At 33.5% G+C, this 22,856-nt stretch overlaps 1 protein-coding gene across 1 annotated transcript in view; it reads left to right on the top strand.

Annotated features, from left to right (window-relative positions):
* The window catches only part of LOC148598413 (von Willebrand factor D and EGF domain-containing protein-like), a 28,547-nt gene extending 8,837 nt beyond the window's left edge, over positions 1-19,710 (top strand). Inside the window, exons 8-20 of the mRNA XM_088562182.1 lie at positions 629-715; positions 6,496-6,870; positions 7,601-7,750; positions 8,119-8,331; positions 8,635-8,849; positions 9,534-9,906; positions 10,355-10,498; positions 11,442-11,628; positions 12,808-12,992; positions 15,433-15,684; positions 17,076-18,282; positions 18,778-18,877; positions 19,436-19,710. Of these exons, the coding sequence (XP_088418308.1) occupies positions 629-715; positions 6,496-6,870; positions 7,601-7,750; positions 8,119-8,331; positions 8,635-8,849; positions 9,534-9,906; positions 10,355-10,498; positions 11,442-11,628; positions 12,808-12,992; positions 15,433-15,684; positions 17,076-18,282; positions 18,778-18,877; positions 19,436-19,640 (3,693 nt within the window). The 3' untranslated portion in view covers positions 19,641-19,710. The remainder of the gene's footprint in view (positions 1-628; positions 716-6,495; positions 6,871-7,600; positions 7,751-8,118; positions 8,332-8,634; positions 8,850-9,533; positions 9,907-10,354; positions 10,499-11,441; positions 11,629-12,807; positions 12,993-15,432; positions 15,685-17,075; positions 18,283-18,777; positions 18,878-19,435) is intronic.
* Positions 19,711-22,856: the final 3,146 nt, after the last annotated feature.

Genomic DNA, 22,856 nt, shown 5'->3' with positions numbered 1-22,856 from the left:
TGGTAACAGACGCCGCACATGCGTAAAAACGATAATAGGGAAAATACCGGAAGATGGCGGCGCCCAGTGATTTAACCGGTACATGATACAATAAAAGGAAATGGACTGAACGGAACTTATTCTGGGGTAACAATATATCCCGTACACATGAAATGACGAGTGAGAAACAGGACTAGAATGGGAGGGGCAAACTAAAGAGGGGACCTGATTACGGGTGACAGGACGAACTTGTACTTACGAACTTTCCTAAAATACATAATAGCAAACAATGGCATGCACAATACATAATGATGTAATTGTGAGTGTCTACGGCATTCACATTAGTGTTCCACTCAAGCTATAAACAAAACTAGAAAAGATAGTGCCTGAGTAGAAACATAGGTTACCGAACCTTTACATCAAGTCAAAAAGCCTTACCCTTAACATGTTACAATATATTGTTTTTTGGAAGGGGATTTCTGAACTTGCGTGCAACATAAGGACATCATGTTTCATGTGTTATTTTTTTCTAAACGTGTTGACACGAATGCTATTGTAACAAGTAGGGATATTTACTTTTGCTCCTTTGAATACTGTTAACGTCAATTCTTACAAATTGTGTTCCAGTATTGTCATTTTATTTCAAAAGGTGACTTGTTCGGTTAGAGTTAAAGAAACGTATAATGGTATTCCGAGTCCACACCATTACAGCTCTATTTTTAAAGCAGGACTATTTGTAAGTAAATATACAGCATCAGTATTAATTATAATGTGCCTTTGTGTACAACCCTTGCGCTTTCTCTGGATCATTTGCATTATTATTCCATACATGCCAAAACGCCAGACGAATACATGATGAAAGCTGTTCAAATACTTCTGATACTAATATTGCTTCATGTAAGTTTCAAACGACAACAAAAAACACAACAGAACCTTATAGCCTTTGCCTGATATTTCAACCACTGACTGCATTGTATTTTATTATGGAAGGCACTCTTTTAACAAACTTAATTTCTAAAACGATTTGATAATTTTGTTTTACGGGAAACGGATAATTTTAAGCATTTAAGCAATACAATTCAAAAGCTAGCACGTCACAGTTTTTTTTTTTTTTTTTATAGTTCCGGTCTTTTTTTGCTACGGGTGCCAATTTACACGAGACCTGATAGTTTTAAATTCATTACAATGAACATTTTATGGTAGATTTATGAAAGTATTTTCTTATAAAATGGGTCATATAAAAGTATTTTAATATATTTTTCTGGTAAATTAAATAATTGAAATGCATGCATGATAAATTAACTTAAATTCTATTCGTCGATGCCTAAATAGAATAGGGGTTTACGATGAAAGAAATATTTTTATTGAAAGTATTTAAAGTTCTGAACATTGACCTCGCGTATTTTTATTAATGAACATTATTCACAGAACTATATCTATGAATGCCTCTATTTTTTCTTTTATTATTCTTATGCGTTCACTGACTTTTCATGCTCAACTCTGACAACTGAGCAATTTGCATTCGATGGTATTAAACCATGGAATAAATAAAGCTGAATAAGAGAATGATTTTACGCATGAACAAAAGGGCATATTGATTAATTCGGTCGGTGTTAGGAAGTTCGTCCTGCGAAGAAAAAAATAATTTGGATAAATTTTACGGCACATCTGCCTTGTCTTATCAAACAGTTCCATGTCCGTCACATGGATTTTAAGTAGGGTCAGATGCCGTACAGGATGACAGGAAACTGCCAATTTCGGCTTTTAGTGAAAAAGATATAGATCCTTTGAGAGAACTAATAGCTCAAGATGCAAGATATACGATTGAAAAGTTAGCCTCATATTCAGGGATAAATTCGTCAGCAACTTTTACAATTTTAATACAAAAGCTGACGTTACCCAAGGTTTGTGCCAGGTGGGTACCCCATCTACCTACCTATGAACAAAAACAGAACCGGATTAATTGTGCCAAAACAACTTTTTAGAAAAAAGATGAACAGTATGACTTAATGAAATTGTAACAGGAGATAAAACTGTTGAACGACAAATTGCGAGAATAACTGAGACATTGAGAGAGTAACGTATGCCGTTTTTAATTTATGCCAAGAGAGCTGTTGCTAAAAATCCTCTCCTGAAAGGCTCAACTGTTACAGGAAACTTTTATGCTACAAAAATTCTGCCGGAAGTGGTTAAACACTACAAAGCTGCCAGTCCACGCACCGGTACCCGTGGTACCAGTAACTTCATGACAAGGAACCCGCGCACAAGTTTACCATGGTTACAGAATATCTTGAAGTGCACAGTTTTAAAACTTTGCCATATCCTACATGCAGCCCAGATCAAGCATCATGTGACTTTTGGCTTAATAAGTTCAACAAGGAACGTTTTCGAAGGAGGAGATTTGAAAGCCGGTCAGCAGTTGGGTGTGCTGTTTTTCAGTTTATGAACAATATACCACAAAGTGATAATAAAACAGCGTTTGAAAAATGGATTGTTAATTGTTAGACTAAAAAGTGTTTAGATGTATTACGGGAATATTTTGAAGGACTTTAAAATGCAATTTGAAATTTTTTCATATACTAATATTCAATAATTAATGCTTATCAAATGCCACTCATATTTACAAACATATACTTAGCATGATTTCTATGGTAAAATGTTTGTTGTTGGTATATTTCTAAAATATTTTAATACAATACATAGGTACTGGCTTATGCTATCTGTCGGTATATACATATATGTTTATGATTGCTTTATCAATTAGTTAATAAAGTTACGAGGTGCACTCCATGAACAAAATTAGACTTTTGTGGTTTTTGATTTACCATTGATTAAAATATTTTAAAAGGTCATTTTTGTCTAATCTACATACATGTTTAACAAAGTTTACCTAGCACCTCTTACTTGCACAAACGTTTTGAAAAAATTCGATCTAAAGTAATCGTTAAGAATTCGGTTTAAGTTCATATAGATTTCTGTGTTTTTTATGCAACTAGCCTCAAATTGTGGTATCTAGCATAAAACCTGTGTTAAAAACTTTCAATAAATAATTGGAAAATTTTAATTTCTCATACTGTATTGCACACCATCCTCAGTTTTTGGTCTCTCACTTTTGGCTGGGGATGTCAGATATCTGAGCTGAAAACTGGTGGATTTTTTAGGTACTAAATTTGGCAGTTCTTAAATGCAAATCTACTGTACATGCATAAGTAAACAATGCATCCACAAGCGCTTCAGAAGATATTTTTTTTTTAAATTTCAGTATACGAGTGTTGTTAACTTAAAAAGCCTAACATTTTGGACATTTTGGACAGTAAGTGTAACAAACCTTGTATCGAAATCATACATTTCACACTGTTCCTATTCGAGATCTATTGAGGGAGAAATGATAATATTGTAGCTTTGGACTATATAGCTTACATATATACAATGCACTTTTTTATTGTCAAGTGCAAATGCCAGGTCCACTATTTTTTTAATGGTGATATGATTATTGACCTGCGTTGTCATGGTTATGTTATGTTTAGATTGTTATTAGGTTTACACAGCAATAAAAAGTAAACTTGTTTGTAGTTTTCGGTTATTTTTTTCCCACCGAATAACAATATTTACGAGGCCGATCAAATTGAACTGATCGTATATTTCATTCATTCATTCATTTCTTTATTTTCTCATTAAATGAGATTATGAATATATAATACATAATGCATAATACTAAATACTTAACATATAAATACATGACAATAATAAACAAAAATCATGATATCAAAATACAGTTACATTAAGGAATCACTATATACATAATGTCAGAAGATATGGGGGAGATTTGACGCACACTATTTCATGAATCAATTTGTCCCCGAGTGTACCTACTGACAACGTTAAGGATTGAATCACATGAGTATGGCTAAGACTTCTGAAGTTAAGTAAATCGCCATCATCCATATTAGTTTCAGGAAGCTTTCCTAAAAGAGTATGAAAAAAATGAATCGTCGTTATACGAATGCAGTTGTAGAAACAATTCAAACTCAAAGTTTCCGGTCATGACATTCCATAACAAATCACGTAATGGATATACGCATGTGCAGGAGCAACACGCGTGAACCTATATATCCGCGAATTGATTACCACATACTTTACACAGTTTAACCTTATTATCTGGTATTTCCATAAGAAGTTTGGTAATGATGAATGAGGTTCTGACTTCAATATAAGTTTTTGAATTTCTCCAATAATTGTAAAATGACACAGCTTTATGTATGTTGCGAAACTTTTTGAATTTGGAATCACTGTCAATTCTAGTCTTCCATGATTTATTTTGAACACTTGAAATGTTGTCGTTTACTGTTTTTGTTAGCTAATTTGAGGGGAAATTCCCCGTAGACTTGTTTGTAGATAATGTTGCATACATCAAGAATAAGGTCATAGTGTTTATGATTTCCATCCACCAAGAAGGAAAATAGTCTAGTCAAGAATATCTGTTTGGATTTTTAGCTAATGTCCAACAAACAACAGTTTTCTTTTGTCTATTTGACTACCTATAGGATGTAAGCACATCATGCTCTCGTATATGTTGATTGGGTTGATGTTTTCACTTTCAAAACACGTTTGATAATACAGTGTTTCAAACGCTTTAAAGATGCTATCTCGTTTGTTTTCAAATTGTTCCATACTTCACACCCATATAGAGTAGACGGAAGGACAATAGATTTGTATAAGTCAATAAGCACTTTTGGGTTTGTAATTTTCAACATTATTCCGCCAATTTCTACTTTTTCGACACGAATTATTTGTTCTTTCACTCGAGTTCGTGTGTATATCCGCGAGCTTGTGGAACATGTTCACGGCATATATTCCAATCAAAAGGAAGGGGTTGGTCTCTCATGTTCGGAAAAAAACTGTAGAACACATGACTTTCTTGCATTAAATTGAAACCTCCAGGTACGTTCATAACATTCACATACGTCAAGCAGACACTGAAGGGACACAGGGGAGTACCAATACATGAGATATCGTCCGCCAAGGCGGGAGCACAGCTGACTACATTCATAATATTTATACCAGATATTTTTTGTTATAGCTGTTGCATTAAATCATTGACAAAAACTAAATATAAAAGACCCAACAAAACTTCCCATTGTCTATATGCAACATCTTTATTAACTTGACAAAAGTTTGACTGGCATTGATTTACAACAATAGAACTTACAGTAGTAGTATGGCAATCATCAATAATTTTCCACAATTTACATTTTACTCCTAGTCTATTTATTTCAAATATAAGACCTTTTCGCCAATCCATGTGAAAGGCCTTTCTAAAAAAAAACGCAACGGAAATTCTATTAGACATCTGTATATTGTGAAAAATTGTTTCTTGTAAATTGAATGAGGCAGTGAGGCAGCAGAAATACCTTTGAAACCTCTGCTGCTGGGAATTCGGAAATTTAACATCATAGTCTATAACAGTAAGAATACTCGATTTTACGACTTGCTCGAAAATTTTCAGAATGCAGGATTAAATGCTTATAGGTGGGTAACTGTCAGGGGATGTTTTGTCCTTATCATTTCCCTTTTATAACAGGACAGAAGACCAATTTTCCACGCATTATATCCAGCTCTAATTATTTCCAGCTGGTAAATTTTCTTTGTTGTGTTGTACAGCTTCATGCATCTCGCTATGAAATCATCCAACTGTGAGTCTGCAACTACTATCAGATGACTCTATTGTAATCACTTTCTTAGTACACATTTGCTCTGAGGCTACCACCTGCTAGCTACAGACGACACATAGCTCGTTCTTTATTGTGGGCTACTTTGACAATGGCATTCCAATAAGGTTTTGTGTGTGAAATATAACCGAACTTCGGGATAGTTATTTCTGCTGTTTGATTGTGCGTCAATTCCGGCCAATTGATATCTGCGTGTATGCTTTCGCGTGTACCCAGAAAAAACGTCTTCGTTTGTCCGCGTAACCTAACCTATCACACATGTTCGACATTTCCCTTCTTTATCTGTTGTTTTAGCCAAATCACACTTTAGGTTTCATTCTCTTTCTGAAACAATCTATGATTTTTTCCTTCTAATTGTCAGATTTTTCTAAGACACTTAGAATGCAATGTTACTCTCATTTCAACATTTGAGATAGGACAGGGGGTTCGCTAACACTTTTAGTGCAGTCATCTTTTCTAAACATTTCATCAATGGACGTATGGTCACCATTTATAAACATAAAAAGGCTAAATCAGTCACGAGCGTACTTTACTGTTGTTGGGCTTCTATTAGTATTTTAACGATTGTACAATGTACCCAAATGGACACCCGTCAATAGAAGCTCTGTTTGCTAGTATGTTTGGGTACCAGGTTATTGTTTTTTCATTGTCATTTGAAAGTTCAACCAATTTTATAATGCATTGTTCTTTAGGCCAATCCATTAATTGTTCATCTAAATTCATAAAATATAGACTGTGAAAAGAAAGGGAAATTTGTTTCAATTCAAGAACATATTTTCTACTTCAGCCTAGTGCGTATGAATATCAGGTTGAAGAAGGAAATGTGGTGTCCATTCCATTTACGCCAACAGTTCCTATTGGGTGTGATGGTACCGCTCACTGTATTATAAAGTTTTATTTGTATTCAACAAATGATCAACAAATGTGCCTAGGAAACAATAACATCAATCCGCAAACTTTAGCCTTTAGTCGAGGTAATGTTAAATCTTGCGGTATTGTTATAGACAGTAAAAATTGGAACACACCTGTTTCGATAGACGTTCGTGGATATAGTGATGGAAGGTACAACTTCAGAGACAGGGTTTCATTCATTCGACTTTCTTCTATCGTAAATGTTGGAATCTTTGATCCATGGACAAATGTAACACTACCGGATATCAAGGTTTGCTACATTTATTACTCTTATTAGTTAAACATCATAAACTCAGACTCCATTAATATAAATACGTTTGACCAAATTCAGTGAAAGTGTGAACACTTTTGCTTATCTTGAAACAAAAGCCGAGTTGCTCGATGAAAATGCAAGATATAAAGCAGACATTACGCACAAATAATTTCTCCAGACTTGTTAATTGACACACCGAGTGATAGCTCTTGTCGTTTTGCTTAAGAACTCTGAGTAAGTAGTTTATTTGTAACAGGTACAGTATAATATAAAATTCCATGTAGCGTCTTGGTACCATTATCAAGAGGCTAAAGGAATGTTGCCACAGATAAAAGGAAAATTGGCAATGTTAAATTTGAAGCCTTTGTGTTTGTCGTATAGTTTAGTTATGACTGAGATCGAGATAAAACTTATCATATAAGATTTTCTCACTGTTTTGATAGAGGAGATTATCTACATTTGTTACTCTATTCAGTTTTGTGTGTTCTGACTTTTCTATTAAATAATAGTAAATGTTTCATGTAAGACGAAATTATATAATCATTTAAGTTGCTTAAAGATAACTACTATGAATATGGGGGTCCTGTAAACAATGATCAGATATCTAATGGAACTTCAAACATGGCTGAAAACTTTATTACAGTCCTCATTCTGATGGTTTCATTTAATTCTGCTTATTTGATTTTAATTAGTTAGGCAAGTCATTACAATACAGGAAATGTTTCAGATAACTGTTGTCGACAAGGAGAGCGTTCTTAAAGGGAGACAATGCCAATCAGTAAACGATCCTCACATATCTACATTTGACGGCAGTTATTATCATTATATGGAGATAGGGGAATTTGTTTTGTATAAAAACGAAATAGGACCTTTTTGGGTAAATATTTGATATTGTTATTATGGTATGTGACTGTCTGTGTAGTAGTGCAATTAAAGGCGTTCAAATATAATTTGATAATTCGGTTTTAATAACCAAGTATTCAAAAACATTATACTGATATATAGATCATGAAAACAAATGTCTTTTTGATGTTATTTTTCTTTTACAATTTCATCTTTATTACTAGTTATCGGAACCAGAAGTGAAAAATTCTGCGTCACAATTGTATATTCATACTTCTATTTTTTTCATACTTTCTATATTTGTAAATTATATTCAGGAAGGGCTTTTTTTCAAATTTGGCATGTGCTTTACCAAATGATTTTTCACGAAAAACAATTTGTTATGAGATTCGTGTATTGCAGGTTCATGCACTTTTCACAAATTGTGGATATGGATGGGAAGGATCCTCGTGTAATTGTGGTGTCGCCGTAAGAAGTGGACTATCAGTGTTCGTGTTCCGATTATGTGAAGAAGTCTCAAGAACGGACAAGAAATTGCTTGCTCAACCATATATTAAATGGCTCAACTGTGATGAAAATGATATGTCTGTAAATGTTCATCACAATGTTTACACGGTAAAGTTTGTTATATTTAAATCCAATTAAATCCAAGTCATGCCAATGTTTTGCATATACAATAAGTTTGCTTTAAACACAATTTAAATATTAGACATTTCTCTCGACTTATTTGTTGTGCATAAAATTGACAAAAGTTTTTTTTTAAATTCAATGTTTTACGACAATATTAATGCACGTTTAAGGAAAGTTATTCCTGTGACATACAGAGAAGGAGGCTTTCAAAAGAAATGGAAAATGCTAGTAAAATGTATTAATGACTTCTATAACAATTGTTTAAATAAATCAAATTTATGCATAAAGATAGTACTTCCAACCGGTGCAAAGATTGTTTTTCATCCTAACACATGGAATCCTGGGTTTATAAGTCGTATAAACATCATACCCTCACTTCACGACTTAAACAAAACGGAAGGTTTATGTGGCACATTAAGTGATCCTCAAAGCGCTGCAGACGACTATAAACTTCGGTCTGGCACTTTAACAACTGATGACCAAGAGTTCGGGAATTCATGGAGGTTAGCTTTATTTGTTTTCATTAGCTAAATCAAGGGATGCACTCGAGTTTTAAAGGGATATGTACTTTGGATTGTCATGTAGCCTATGACACAACAAATCAAATATACAGAGTGATCAAGGGAATTAATGTTCTACCGAAATTCAAAATGTAATCCAGGGACAAAGACCAGACATGCAAAACAAACACAATAAAGAAAAAAAATACCCAAAATAATACGTACAAAACAACAAAAGAAAAAGAGCAACTCAGACTCCACAAAAAACTGGGAACATGGATGGACCAGGTGCATCGGTAGGGTAAGCGTCATTTGCTTTTCTAAACAAACCTCCGAACTGATACAGTTGGTAAGTGTAATAATAAGTTCTCTCGTGTGTTACAATGTATTACCGCAATTGGCGACGATAATGTAAATATCAAGTTTTAATCTCACAGACACATGCAGACAAATGGATTAAAATGATGCCATGCAAACTGCCCGACAGCAGCGGTTGCAAAATCTGGCTGGTCGACCTTTTAGTAACGACCATTCGCCTTCCCCAAGTGTAGTTATCTGTTGGTATGACTTGAGTACAATACCGTCAGTAGAATTAGAAATAAAAAATCGGAAAATGTTATCCCATTGTTTTTTTGTTTTTTTTTGAATTTCTGTAATTTAAAAAAAAATGTAATTTTGTTGTTCAAGGGTAAACAGCACCAGTTCAGAATCTTTATTCGCTGCTGAATTTCCACAATTTCTAAATAGTTACCGTTCAAGTCGTCAAGACTATATAAATTCGTACTGTATTTGTGCAACAGGGCATAACCCAGAAAACACACAAAACTCAAATGATTTTGAACAAGCTTCCAATGTGGATTGTAATAATACAGGATTGTTTTGTGAAACATCTAACTACTTCATAACGGATTGTCCTATTCCAACAAGGCGGAAGCGGTCTGTTTCTGTTTTCTCTTCACACGATATATATCGAAGGAGTGTTGATAATGATGACAGTGATGATGTAATAGACTTTGAACCCCTGAGGTACGACGGAGATGCCCAAAGCGCAAATATTACGGTTAGTTCATACTAAAAGGTAAAACTAAATCTATTAGTTTTTAGCCCTTTCACTAAAACAAAATGTAATTAAAAGGTGTCGAAAGAGTCAGAAGGTTGTTACAAGTATTAATGAACCAGTATAAATGATATGTATTAAAATTTAAATATTGATTACAAGTTCTGGTTTCAGTTGCTTTTTATGGGAGGCGATGTTTCTTGGTTGAAAGGTCAATTTCTCTAACGAATGCCATTTTGTTATCATTTTATTTTAAACATTTTTTCAATGAATTGGTTTTTATTCTGTATCTTACTTTATAACTATTTCTTTATAACAATTTATTTGTCTTTAAACAAACAATTAATAAAAGGTTAGCAACGACCATAGCATTTTCTTGTATTTATGGTAATGCTGTATTTTGATCCATGCTAGTTAGCTTATGGATTCTAAACCTTTGACTCGTGTGTAGGCTGCCACGTACAGAAATGGTTGGGATGAACAAAAGGCCATTGAAGCGTGCAATCAAAGTCTTGACAGCATGTCAAAGCTTTACACAGATGTCGTTGGAGAAGATAGCGCCTTTTTTCTGGAATCATGTGTAAAGGATATAGAGGTATAACCTATTTTTGTTTCCTTAAGATAACTAAAGATAAATTCGATATATGAAGTTACAATTTAAGTGATAAGACACAAGAAGTAAAATGGTTTTCAAGGTATAGTGCTGTCAATTCGAGTTCATTTCTTACCAAAGAAAAGTTCCTCAAATCTTTATATACTTATATGTGACCTTGCCGATGAAGCACGGTTCTATAGTGCGAAGTAGAACAGATGGTGACCTTTAATTGTTGTCTTGCATTTTGTCAGTAATATACATGCATAAGGTTTAAGCTTATGGCATAAAAGTGAATCTAGATACAGATGACCACTCACAATGATTGGAATGAACTTTAGATAGGGGGATAAATTGTGATTCATTGTAGTCATTTAATCCCAAGATGTCTTTAATAGTTATCTGAAACTCCCAGGGAATCCTTAAAATTAGCTCTTTGTGCACTACATGATGTTTTTATCTGGCAATATTTATATTATGCAAACATTCTGATGGACTCTTTTCTTAGATGAAATGAATTCACTATGAGGCTTATCATATCATTGAAAGATTTCCGATACAAATGTGTAGGAAGGAATAATCTACAATTGGATTGTTGACAAAATCTGAATAATTCTTCACCAATTGTTTAAAATAATTATGATGCTTAATCATTTTAATAAAATCTTTTCCGTTGTTTACTGTCCACTGAACCTCTGACAATAATAGATTTGACTTTGTATTTTATTTCTGATAATCGATTATCATCAACAAACTTTTAGCATTGTTACAAGCGTTTTAATGACGGCCGCATTGTTTTTTTTAAGTCGGTTTCTTAAAATTTCCTTGCATTCGCGATGTCTTATCCCGTTACTGGGTTTTCCTTTTTCAATTTGCTCCTGGAACATGTACCTGTAATTGAACAAATTGTACTTTGGACATACCGAACACAATCTTTGTGTTTCAGCTAACTGGAAACACACTATTTGTCCAAGACACTATTGGTGCAATGCAAACACAGACATTAGAAGAAGTAAAGAAAAATGAAACCCTATCAATTATCAGAACAGATGAAGGGAACAAGACAGTTTTAGAATTACTAGGAAGTCAGCTATGCCCAGAAAACTGCAGCTCAAATGGTCTTTGCGATTTAGGTGAAGTATCCGTTTTCTGCTGTACTTATAGATTTGTAATTACATCTTATTGTAACGTTTTCTTATTATTTGGTGCAAATTATATCAGTAAATGTTTAGAGCAAGTGACAATCTCTTGTTTACGTATTAGTACAATCAAGAAAAAGCAGTCACATCAGTGCAAACGAAGGAACATTTTTTTACAAGTAAAAGCCTTAAAATTAACACACCGAGTCACAAACATACTGCCCAAAAGAACCCAAGGGAAAAACATAGAAAGTTTAACTATGCCAACCCTAAAATAACTTGGAATTAACTCATATGCTCAGTAAGTTCCTGCTTAGTGCCGATCGATGTAGGATAAATTCAGCGAAAAGCAGCGTCTCTGATAAATGATGAATGTAATTGATCAATTTAAAACAAAATCACCCCATTGACCAGTCAAGTCATTATGACGACCATGGGACTATTAACACTTTGTCTTTAGTTGATCCCGATCAGCTCGGTTTGCATTGCATTTTCTATAGAGATGCATTCAATGTCAGCTAACTATCTATTTCATTGATTGAGTTTAATTAGTAGCCTCAAAATACCGTCGCCATTTTGACATGCAATATAATAAGTTTTATCGAATCATATCAATATACGTATAATAAATAATTTGTACTAATTAATTCACAACAGCAAAAACGACACAAAGTTAAATTTGTCAATATCAATTAAAATCTTCTTTAAATGTATATTTCTACAAAAAACATCAAATACACATCTGTTAATTCTTTTTCATATTATATTATATTATATTATATTATATTTGTTAGTTTTATATCGCAATTAGGTGCAAATCCATAGTTTTACATTTCCAGTGCTCTTATAACGAATTGCAATTGTGTCATATCAACATGTTGGCTACTACAACAGGTAGGCAGCACAACGTTGGCAACCACAAATTTGGTACCGAAAATACAACCAAATAAATGTAATGCCTGATCGTCAAAGCAATACCATTTTGGATCAGTTACTAAAGCCCATAATCCCGCTAATTCCGCTAACTGAAATTCCAGATACTTGTTATTTTTTCACGTAGAACGTTCTAAAAATATTTTGATTATTTGGGACCTTTCTACAAAACGATCAAGTTTTCAAATGTTGATCATTTCTTTTGCTAACTAATTAACTAATATTTGTTTTTGTTTATAGGTGTTTGCTCATGTTTTGATGGTTTTTCTGGTCCATCGTGTTCGGAGGAAACATTTCAACCTCCGATAAACATAACAGTTCCTAGAGGTGGTCTCTGTGGGAAAAGACGCAGAGCCTGTAGAAAAACAAATATCTACGGCATTTTCTACTCCGAGGAGATTTGGTGTCTTAGAAAACATTTTTATGTAATTTTTATTGATCTATATTATTTTCTTAATTATACATGAATGCGATCAAAGCTGGCAAATATGGTTTAAGATATCAAATTTTATAGTTTTGTAATTTCTTTTAAGAGTATCAAGGGAACCAAGGTTATAGCGGTAATCAAAAGAATGTAATCCAGGGACAAAGACCAGACAGAAGTAACTAAAATCATACATACAAAGTAACAAAATTAAATGAGCAACTCGGACTCCACTAAAAACTGGGAGCATGGACCAGGTGCACCGGTAGATTAAGCGTCCTCTGCTTTTCCAGAAACACCCGCCGAGTTGCTGCTAAGAAGTCAAGTCCGGGGTAGACAAACGAGGAAAGGAAAACTATGACCCGTTGAATAAATCAGTTTTCATGGTGCAGATGGATACATCATAACGATCTACGAGTTCATGATGACGTCCATAAAACTTCTGTAATGATGCCTTCAATCTTGTAGCAACACAACCCTGTTCCAGAAGCCTCTTTGTTAGAGTTCTAGCGCGATACAGAAAAGTCTGGGTAGTTTCGGTAAGCTCTGGCATAACGTATGAGTTGTGATATGAACACTCCATACGTAGGAGCCGAAGGGATGTCGCCACAGATGAAAGGAAAGTTGACAATTCTGAATGAAAAGTCATCACGTTTGTCGTAAACTTTGGTCAATAGTTTCCTTTATCATTGATTTCTAAGTGTAGGTCAAGATATATATATTATCTCAAATTCTTTTGGGTAGATGCGATCCCCGAAATTAGGATTGTTTAAAGATAATACGTCATCTATATAGCGAAAACTGAGATTGAATGTACGGCAGATACAGATCCATAGTGCTCACGATATGACAAAACAATTCATATACATATTTGTCAGCATATTATCAACTGATCCATGCTCCCAGGTTTTAGTGGAGTCCTAGTTGCTCATTTGCTTTTGTTACTTTGTATGTATGATTTTAGTTACTTTATGTTCTTTGTTGTGTATGTCTGTTTTCCATGTCTGGTCTTTGTCCCTGGATTACATTCTTTTGATTACCGCTATACCCTTGGTTTCCTTGATTACTCTATCAATATACTTAGTTTAAATTATACCTATCTTATTTATCATCAAAGTTTGTTTCAATTACCCTTTTTCCTTAAACAGTATTTTGTTATTACACTTGTATGACATGTATGTAAGAATAATAATTAATTAGTTGGTTCCAAATCATATTCCTTCTTAAGTTCATCAAACAATAGAAATCCTTGTTCCAACAAAAATAAAAAAAATGTTTCACTGTAGTTTTCTCCGTAAACATTTTATTATTCACTTTAATTAACGATTTCAGATTTATGGGTTGGCTCAAGATAATTTCTAAATGACAAGTGTTTCGGTTCGCAATTGTTTTTATATTTCTAAAAAAATATAAGCATGTGAATCAGTCTTCACACCCTCTCATATAAATCCATTGTCTGCCATATTTTGTTTTGTAAAAATGAATAGAAGGACTTTTATTGGAGAAACATTTATGGAATCCAAATGTATTGGTTTTTTGGTGCAATAACATCTAAAAAGATTTTTCAAATGAAAAAAAAATATATATGAGGAAAGTTCAATGGAAACGTTTTGTCCCACAACGAGACTTATGGTTTGAATGTTTATGGGGACAATAAGTTGTTCATCACCTATTAAACTTGACAACTCAGCCCTTTTTGCCTCGACACGAAGAAATTCTTCCTATTTTGTCAACAAAATGCTGGCGTTCAAAATGATGTCTTTTTTTTAAACGGTCATTAGACGTAAATTTATTTTAGTACATAAAATAGGTTATTGTTTATTCGATGGAAATCAAGATTAGAACGTCGGTCAAATTTCTAAAGGGCGACCACAAAAAAAACAAAACAAAACAAAACAAAAACAAAAACAAAAAAGAAAAAAAGAAAGAAAAAAAACTTAAACCGGAAACAAAAGATACCAAATAGCAATTTACTGTAAACATTCGGCAATTTCTAATGACAAGGAATTGGATAACTCGGAATGACCATGTGTATAAGTAGCAAATCCAATCCATTTTTCTTTTTTTTCAATTCTTGTATGCATTGCCGCATCAGACAGTGAAGATATTGAACCATATTAATACCTGTGTTAGATGTATTCATTTTGATTAATTATCAACATAACATAGAACTAAAAAATAGTTGTGTTTGTGATATAAAAAAATAAACTTGATTTTGATCCAACTTTGATTTTCCATAGTAAATTTTCCAAGAAAAGTCGGACACTTATTTCTAAATATGACCCACCTGTAAAAACAACTAATTAGTAATCATACATATTGCTTGAGTCGTGTGTATTCATTCATGTATTCGAATTCGACCTAGTATTTTGAAATGGAAGATTTTTTGTTCGAATTATTTATTTTTAAACAATGTTTATCATAATCATGATTTCTACCAGATTCATGAAAATGGAACACAGTCCCAAACCAATGGCAGTGTTATTCAAGCTGTCTACCGCAACAACTACATGGTATCCTGTGATTTGCATTCAAATAGGCGGAAAAGAGCAACATATGAGGACACCATTGCTGATGGATACGAGATAAGTCTGTCAAACGATGGTTTTCATTTTGGAGATTCTATAAAAGTTATTGTGTACGATGAAGACTGCTACAACTGTAATACAACAAGTCTGACTTGCGTTTTGTTGGTAAGTGTATAATGACAAATACACTGTTGCTATGTTTGAACATTGATAGCATAAATTCATTTAGTTTAGTTACAAGAATTATGAAGAGTAGAAAAGATTAGGTTTTAAATACATATTGATAATTTCAGAAACCTTATTTGTCTGTAATAATGCGCATTATAGTTATCGCCGTTTTTTTTGTTCAATACTGTTTGTAAGGTAGTATGTTATATATATCCCATAATTGTGGTCACTCTCGCTGATGATGTAAGAGTTGGTAGTGATATGGGCAATGACCGGACTAAAATTCAATCATATTCATCCTTTCATTTGAACCTGTATATGAAGAAACTTTACTCCACATCAATATCAATTAAAAACTCATATCAAATAAAATTCAACCACTTTGTATTTTGGCACAAACATTACAAAGCGACAATGTTGGGACAATTTCGATATATCAAAATCCGAGTACATAAATTTATGTATCTTACATGAAGTTTTTAAAGTTTTGTCTCTAATTTTGTAAATTTAACGTAACCCAATTTTTATCTTTGCAAATCGTTTGATGATTTTGATATGCAAGCTTGAAATTGAGCAACATGTTAAATTTGTTTCTCGCACGACATCATAGTTGTTCGTTAACTTTCTTTGTTCATCAGAAATATCGTTCACTGTGAAGTCGGTTCATATCTTGACCTACACTTAGAAATCGATAGTAAAGGAAAACTATTGACCAAACTTTACGACAAACATGATGTCTTTTCATTCAGAATTGTCAACTTTCCTTTCATCTGTGGCGACATTCCTTCAGCACCTGCGTATGGAGTGTTAATATCACAACTCATACGTTATGCCAGAGCTTGCCGAAACTACCCAGACTTTTTGTATCGCGCTAGAACTCTAACAAATAGGCTTCTGGAACAGGGTTATGTTGCTACAAATTTGAAGTCATCACTACAGAAGCTTTATGGTCGTCATCATGAACTCGTAGATCGTTATGGTGTATCCATCTGCACCATGAAAACTGATTTATTCAACGTGTCATAGTTTTCCTTTCCTCGTTTGTATACCCCGGACTTGACTTTTATAAGCAACTCGGCGGGTGTTTCTAGAAAAGCAGAAGATGCTTACCCTACCGGTGCATCTGGTCCATGCTTCCAGTTTTTAGTGGAGTCCGAGTTACTCATTTGCTTTTGTTATTTTGTATGTATGATTTTATTTGCTTTATGTTCTTTGTTGTGTATGTCTGTTTTCCATGTCTGATCTTTGTTCACATTCTTTTGATTACCGCTATAACCATTGTTCCCTTGATTACTCTTGAAATGAAGTGTAATCATTAAGACAGATAATTATTTTGATGTAATTATAGGTACAATTCAGTCGAGTCTTTCTTCATGTTTATTTACCAGGATAGCTGTCCTTACCTTCACACAACAGATTCTACAACAACTACTCTTGTGAAAGACACAACGACACAGCCTGAACTTACTACAAGGATTCAAGAAACAACACAAGAAGAGTCCTCTTCCACAATTGTGGAAACAACGACACAAACTGAACCCACTATCCAGATCAGAGAATCATCTTTACAAACTGAGGCAACCACCACAACAACAATAGAAGAAACAACTAAATCTGAGACCATTACCTTTGATAGAGACACAACGACACAACCTGAACTTACTACAAGGATTCAAGAAACAACACAAGAAGAGTCCTCTTCCACAATTGAGGAAACAACGACACAAACTGAATCCACTATCCAGATCAGAGAAACATCTTTACAAACTGAGCCAACCACCACAACAACAATAGAGAAAACAACTCAATCTGATACCATTACCTTTGATAAAGACTTAACGACACAACCTGAACTTACTACAAGGATTCAAGAAACAACACAAAAAGAGTCCTCTTCCACAATTGAGGAAACAACGACACAAACTGATTCCACTATCGAGATCAGAGAAACATCTTTACAAACTGAGGCAACCACCACAACAACAATAGAAGAAACAACTCAATCTGAGACCACTACCTTTGATAAGGACACAATGACACAATCTGAACTAACGACAAGAATTCAAGAAACCACACAAGAGTCCTCTTCCACAATTGAGGAAACAACGACACAAACTGAACCCACTATCGGGGTTAAAGAAACACCTTCACAATCTGATCTAAGTACCACAATAAAAGAAATGACAACACGATATGAACCCTATACCATAAATAAAGAAACAATGACAGAAGCCGTGTCGACTGCCGCTATTAAAGAATCATGGGCACGAACTGAACCAACTACCGAAATAAAAGACGAAAGAACACAAGCTGAGTCAACTATCACTAATAAAGAAACAACGACAAAATATGAGCCATCTATCTCTATTGACCAAACGACACCAGAAGGGTACGCAACCACCATTATGGAAGCAACGAAAATCACTGAACCCATCGCCGATATTACAGAAACAACCAAGAAAACGGAACAAAGTACATCTAGAAAGGAAGAAACTACACAAACTGAGCATACAAATGAAATGCCAAATGAACCTGCAACAAGTATGAAAGAAACAATTGTAACTGATCCGACCAGAAACAAATCCTCTTCATCAGGTTAGACTTGATAAAAGTTTCTATTTTAAATTAATATTTTTTTTATCAAGCAAATAAAATTAACGCAATCTGCTACATATAGTTAATAACAAATAATATAAAAAGCCAGAGATATTTTCAGAACAATACACATTTAAGTGGAATTAAAATCGATCGGTCGAAATATATCACTAATTTCTTAGGCAAATTATGTATCAAGTTGGTCAAGGCCCAGAAGATAATGTAAAGCTTCGCTGTTAGAGTATGAACAAAGTTACTAACGGTAGTTTAAGGGTCAACTTTGACGTTGCTTAAAATCAATTACAATCATACTGATCTTAATTGAACTTCTATGGGAGGACGAAATCATGGTGAATTACATATATGGATTTTTCCAATTACATTCTTTTTAAACACGTTATTCCTGAATACAGATATTTGCTAAAACAAGTTTGACTGTATTGTCAATTCTTAAATGTAATTATGTTCTTTTAGATTAAGATATGACTTTTGCAGATTACATGACAATGATAACAATTATTGGATCGTCCTTCGCTGGTGTATTTGCAGTACTTGTTCTTATAATGGTTATAGTTGGACTATGTTATAAAGTCAGGTAATGAAGTTAGTTCAAGCATATTTATACAGAAAAAATTCAAAAACAAGTACAAAGTCGTAAAAAACCTTAAACATAAAACATAAGTGAATTAAAAAAATATCTTCAATGTTTTGAATCACGCAGCTTTTATCAACTGCAAAATTATAAACGTTGTACTTTAAATTATGCAATGAAACATCTGAACAAATAAGATTTTCGAATATATATTGCTCCAGATATTACAAAATCTCGTTGTCTGTATAATAACAATAAGAAAAAAACATATACAACATTTTCACAAAGAGTGGACCCAGAAAGTTATAAAAAGGGCGGGATAACACAGTTCACAAAACTGTCATAAACAAGGGTTACAATCTCCGGTTCCTCATCTCCTGGATCATTTTTTTTTACAATATTGCGCACGAAAACGTAATCGAACACAACTACTCTATACACATATATTTATGCGCTGTCGATCTTGTCATATTTTATAATCAAAGAATAAAAAAATTCACACGTTTAATCTTTATATTATTCTGATACCAAAAGTATATTTTCAAATTTTGTTGTTGACAGACACAGCAAGGGGAATGATGTAGATGCAGGAAAGACCAAACGTGATAATAATATGGAAAGTGATAATATTTCAGATGCGGGGCTCCCACCTCTCTATTGGTCAAATTACGAAAGGAAATCATTTGGGAATGTTGATGAAGACATAATCTTTGCTAACCGCACCGCTAAACGTTTCAAGAGTTCGTCCTACTATGGATCCTTCTAATGAACGTTGTCTTGATAACAATTAGTATAGACCTTATTAGGCATGTTATCAATAAATAGAAAAAAAATCATAGGCTGAAACAGTTTATTTAAAATTAATGAAAATTAAAGCACCACATGAAATTCCTGTGATTGATCTTCGTGTGAAATAACATAATTTTGGTGTGAAAATTATGCAAGAATTTCATGTGAAAATTTGACTTTCATGAAAACCACCTTAACTGCATCATAAAATATATTTTTCCATTTACCTGAACATCATGTTCACATATTTTGATTTGTATATACTATAACTTTTGTGTACTTTTTGTATTTTAATGTAAATAAGACAGATATGAAGCGAATTGCACAAATAATCAATAATCTAACCGGCAAGTGATAGGAAATACTTTGTAAATGCCTTGAAGCACATTTTTAGGTACAGGTTTTGTTTTAAAAAAACAGACAAAATGGGAAAGTCTTAGATACGAATGCCAAATACCTACTTATCTGGCAATTCATTTTCATTTAAGAAAGTCTTTTTAGGTCGCTAGTATTATTAGCAACTTCTTGCACTCGTAAATTAAATTCTTTACATTTGCATATGATTTGCATGATTATATATTACAACTCCACATTAAGCTGCTGATCGGTGCCGTGTTTATCGTCATAGCCTTATTGTTCTATCTTCATACGAGATCAAAATGTACCTCTTTAATATCATACAAGTGTGTTCTACGTGTGTTGTTGCTTGTTAGAGAACGGGAAGTTTACATTTAAAGATGGAATGATCGGTTAGTGCATTGAACATTTAGCAGTTTCCAATTCAGACACAGGGGTTCGTTACTATTAACTATATGGGTCATATACCTTACCAGTGCCCGGATTTATATAGCCATTGCCAAATATGTTATTTGGTTCCTAATCTGGTTCCCTGGTCAATATCATAAGCGACCCAAAGATCGCTAGAAATGTAAAAGAAACTTGTGGATGAAAACATTATCCGCACTTCCTGGTAACCAGTTATTTTGATTGAACAAAACATTCTGTTCGTCACGGTTACGAAAGTGTATAATCAAGGGAACCAAGATTTTAGATTTTAGAGTATATCGCATTCGTGCCATTTCGGATGTTGAAAGCAAGCCAAAATCAGTGCATAGAATATTTGACGATTAGCGACGTTAAAGTCTTCAGTCTTTGATTTTATTTATAATGATCGCAATTAAATCACAGTTTATTTTTTAAAACCAATGTTCACCCAGTGTCTGAATCTTACAGATACTTAAACACTAAGTCGCGAAACGTGAGTAAACCGTTCATATTTCTCCACTTGTAAGTGAAATAAATGTGGCAACATTCTTTGTCATACATTGTTTGTTAACTTATATCTATTCATTAATAAACAAGTTTATTAGTTTGTACAAACCTTTTATCATTTATGTGATCTGAAGTCATAGTTTTATAGTTGTAACTTTTGACCAATTCACAAAAGTACACATACATGTAAAGAGAAAGGTAGGGATATTATTGCAAAACAGAAAGGTATATCTGTCTTTTTAAGATGTTACAAATATAATGGAAGTTAGAAAGAAAAATGGAATCATGTGTTTAAAATGGAAGTAATATATTTAGATGTATATTAGTTAAGTATTTGTTTGTGTTCATTGAAACATATTTCGTAATTTCCGTACTTCTTTATGCATGTTTGATTTCTACCTTCATACCAAGTTTTTATGGTTTTGTCCGTCCGTTGTTTGAAAAGACACCTGCAGATTTCAAAGAAATACTTTTTATTCCAAAATGATTTATAGGGTGTCCATACAAAAACTTTAATTGTATAAAGCAACTAAGATTACCCTACAACAGCTTTATAAATCTGATAAACGTAGAGAGTTTCAAGCACAAAAAGTAAAAAAAAATATGAAATTCTGTGATTTTGCAAATATTAGTGCACCTATAGGAAACTTGAGAAATAAATGATGACTAAAAGAGTGTCCGATTATAGTATGCATTTGACGTTCCTAACAGATCGTTCTGATATGAAAGAGCAAAAAAAAAATAATAATAAATGCTTTGTTTAAATTTGCTTCTAACGCTAAAACTCTTTTCCTGATCTTTTCTATGGCCTTCCTAATACATTTTGCTACATGATAGTAACGCCTCATATATGTCTCAATTAGTTGCGAATTTTTGGTACCAGGCGTCGATTTCACAAAAAGTCGTAAGTGTGAAATTGATCGTAGATTATGACGGCATAGTACTATTTTAGGTTGAGACGTCATTGCTTCCGATCAATTTTACTCTTACGATTTTTTTACTTCTACGCCAGAAATCTCAACTTTCAAATATCCTTACATATCAGTTTTTTGGTGATATGACTTTTCTTTCCCAAAACCATATAATCCAAACTTAAAAGGGTAGAGACTTGATTTTCTTCTCGACTGTGGCCGTCAAGTCACGCCATGATATGTCTCTCTTTCCTATCAATCTTATATCAACCGTCTGTAATAAAGACAAGGTTTGGATCCCCCGTTTCGTGAAAACCTTTCCATTGAGGCCAGTACGCGATTGGCATACACATGAACTAGGTAGATGCATGTCCTAAGATAAACCAATAAATGGGTTTACTATAATCCTTTGTAAAATGAAAATATCCAGATGACCAGTGCCCCTTCAATTTAATAATTTGTCTCGGGCATCCTTTGTTTAGCCATCTGTAGCCCAATCTATACGAAATAAATGCCTACGAATGTGTTTTAAACACAACAAAACTCTTTCGTAAAACAAATCTAAACTGGTATTTGGTCAGGGCTGATCCATATAAATGGACAAGGCACGAAGTCTTATTTTGACATTTCTGACGTTTTGAGCGCGCATTTTGAATAAATATGCTCAAATCAGACAGTCAGACTGTTTTTTTTTCTAAAACAAAAATGACAGTTTCTGACCAACCAAATGAACATATACCGAAGTCAGCCTGTTTTTTTTCAATATAAGAATAACGGAATTTCTGACCAAATGACCAAATGCCCAAATAAGCCTGTTTTTTTCTAAACGAGAAAGACAGAGTTCCCCTTTTGATCGGTTTTTGAGCTAGAAATGGTAACGTGCATTTCAAGTTCGCTCTCGGCTGAATGAAATGTTATACTGTCTTGTCCGGAATCGTCGTGAGAACTGTTTACCACTAATACAATTATACGTATCAAAGAAAAATATGTCAAAGAAAAAGCAAGCTGCC

This window comes from Perna viridis, chromosome 14 (assembly GCF_037379345.1).
Source record: "Perna viridis isolate PV_CMFRI_1.1 ecotype Kerala chromosome 14, ASM3737934v1, whole genome shotgun sequence".
NCBI classification, from domain to species: Eukaryota; Metazoa; Mollusca; class Bivalvia; order Mytilida; family Mytilidae; genus Perna; species Perna viridis.
Note: the sequence above shows the minus strand (reverse complement) of the source record. Positions and strands in the feature narration are given on the sequence as shown.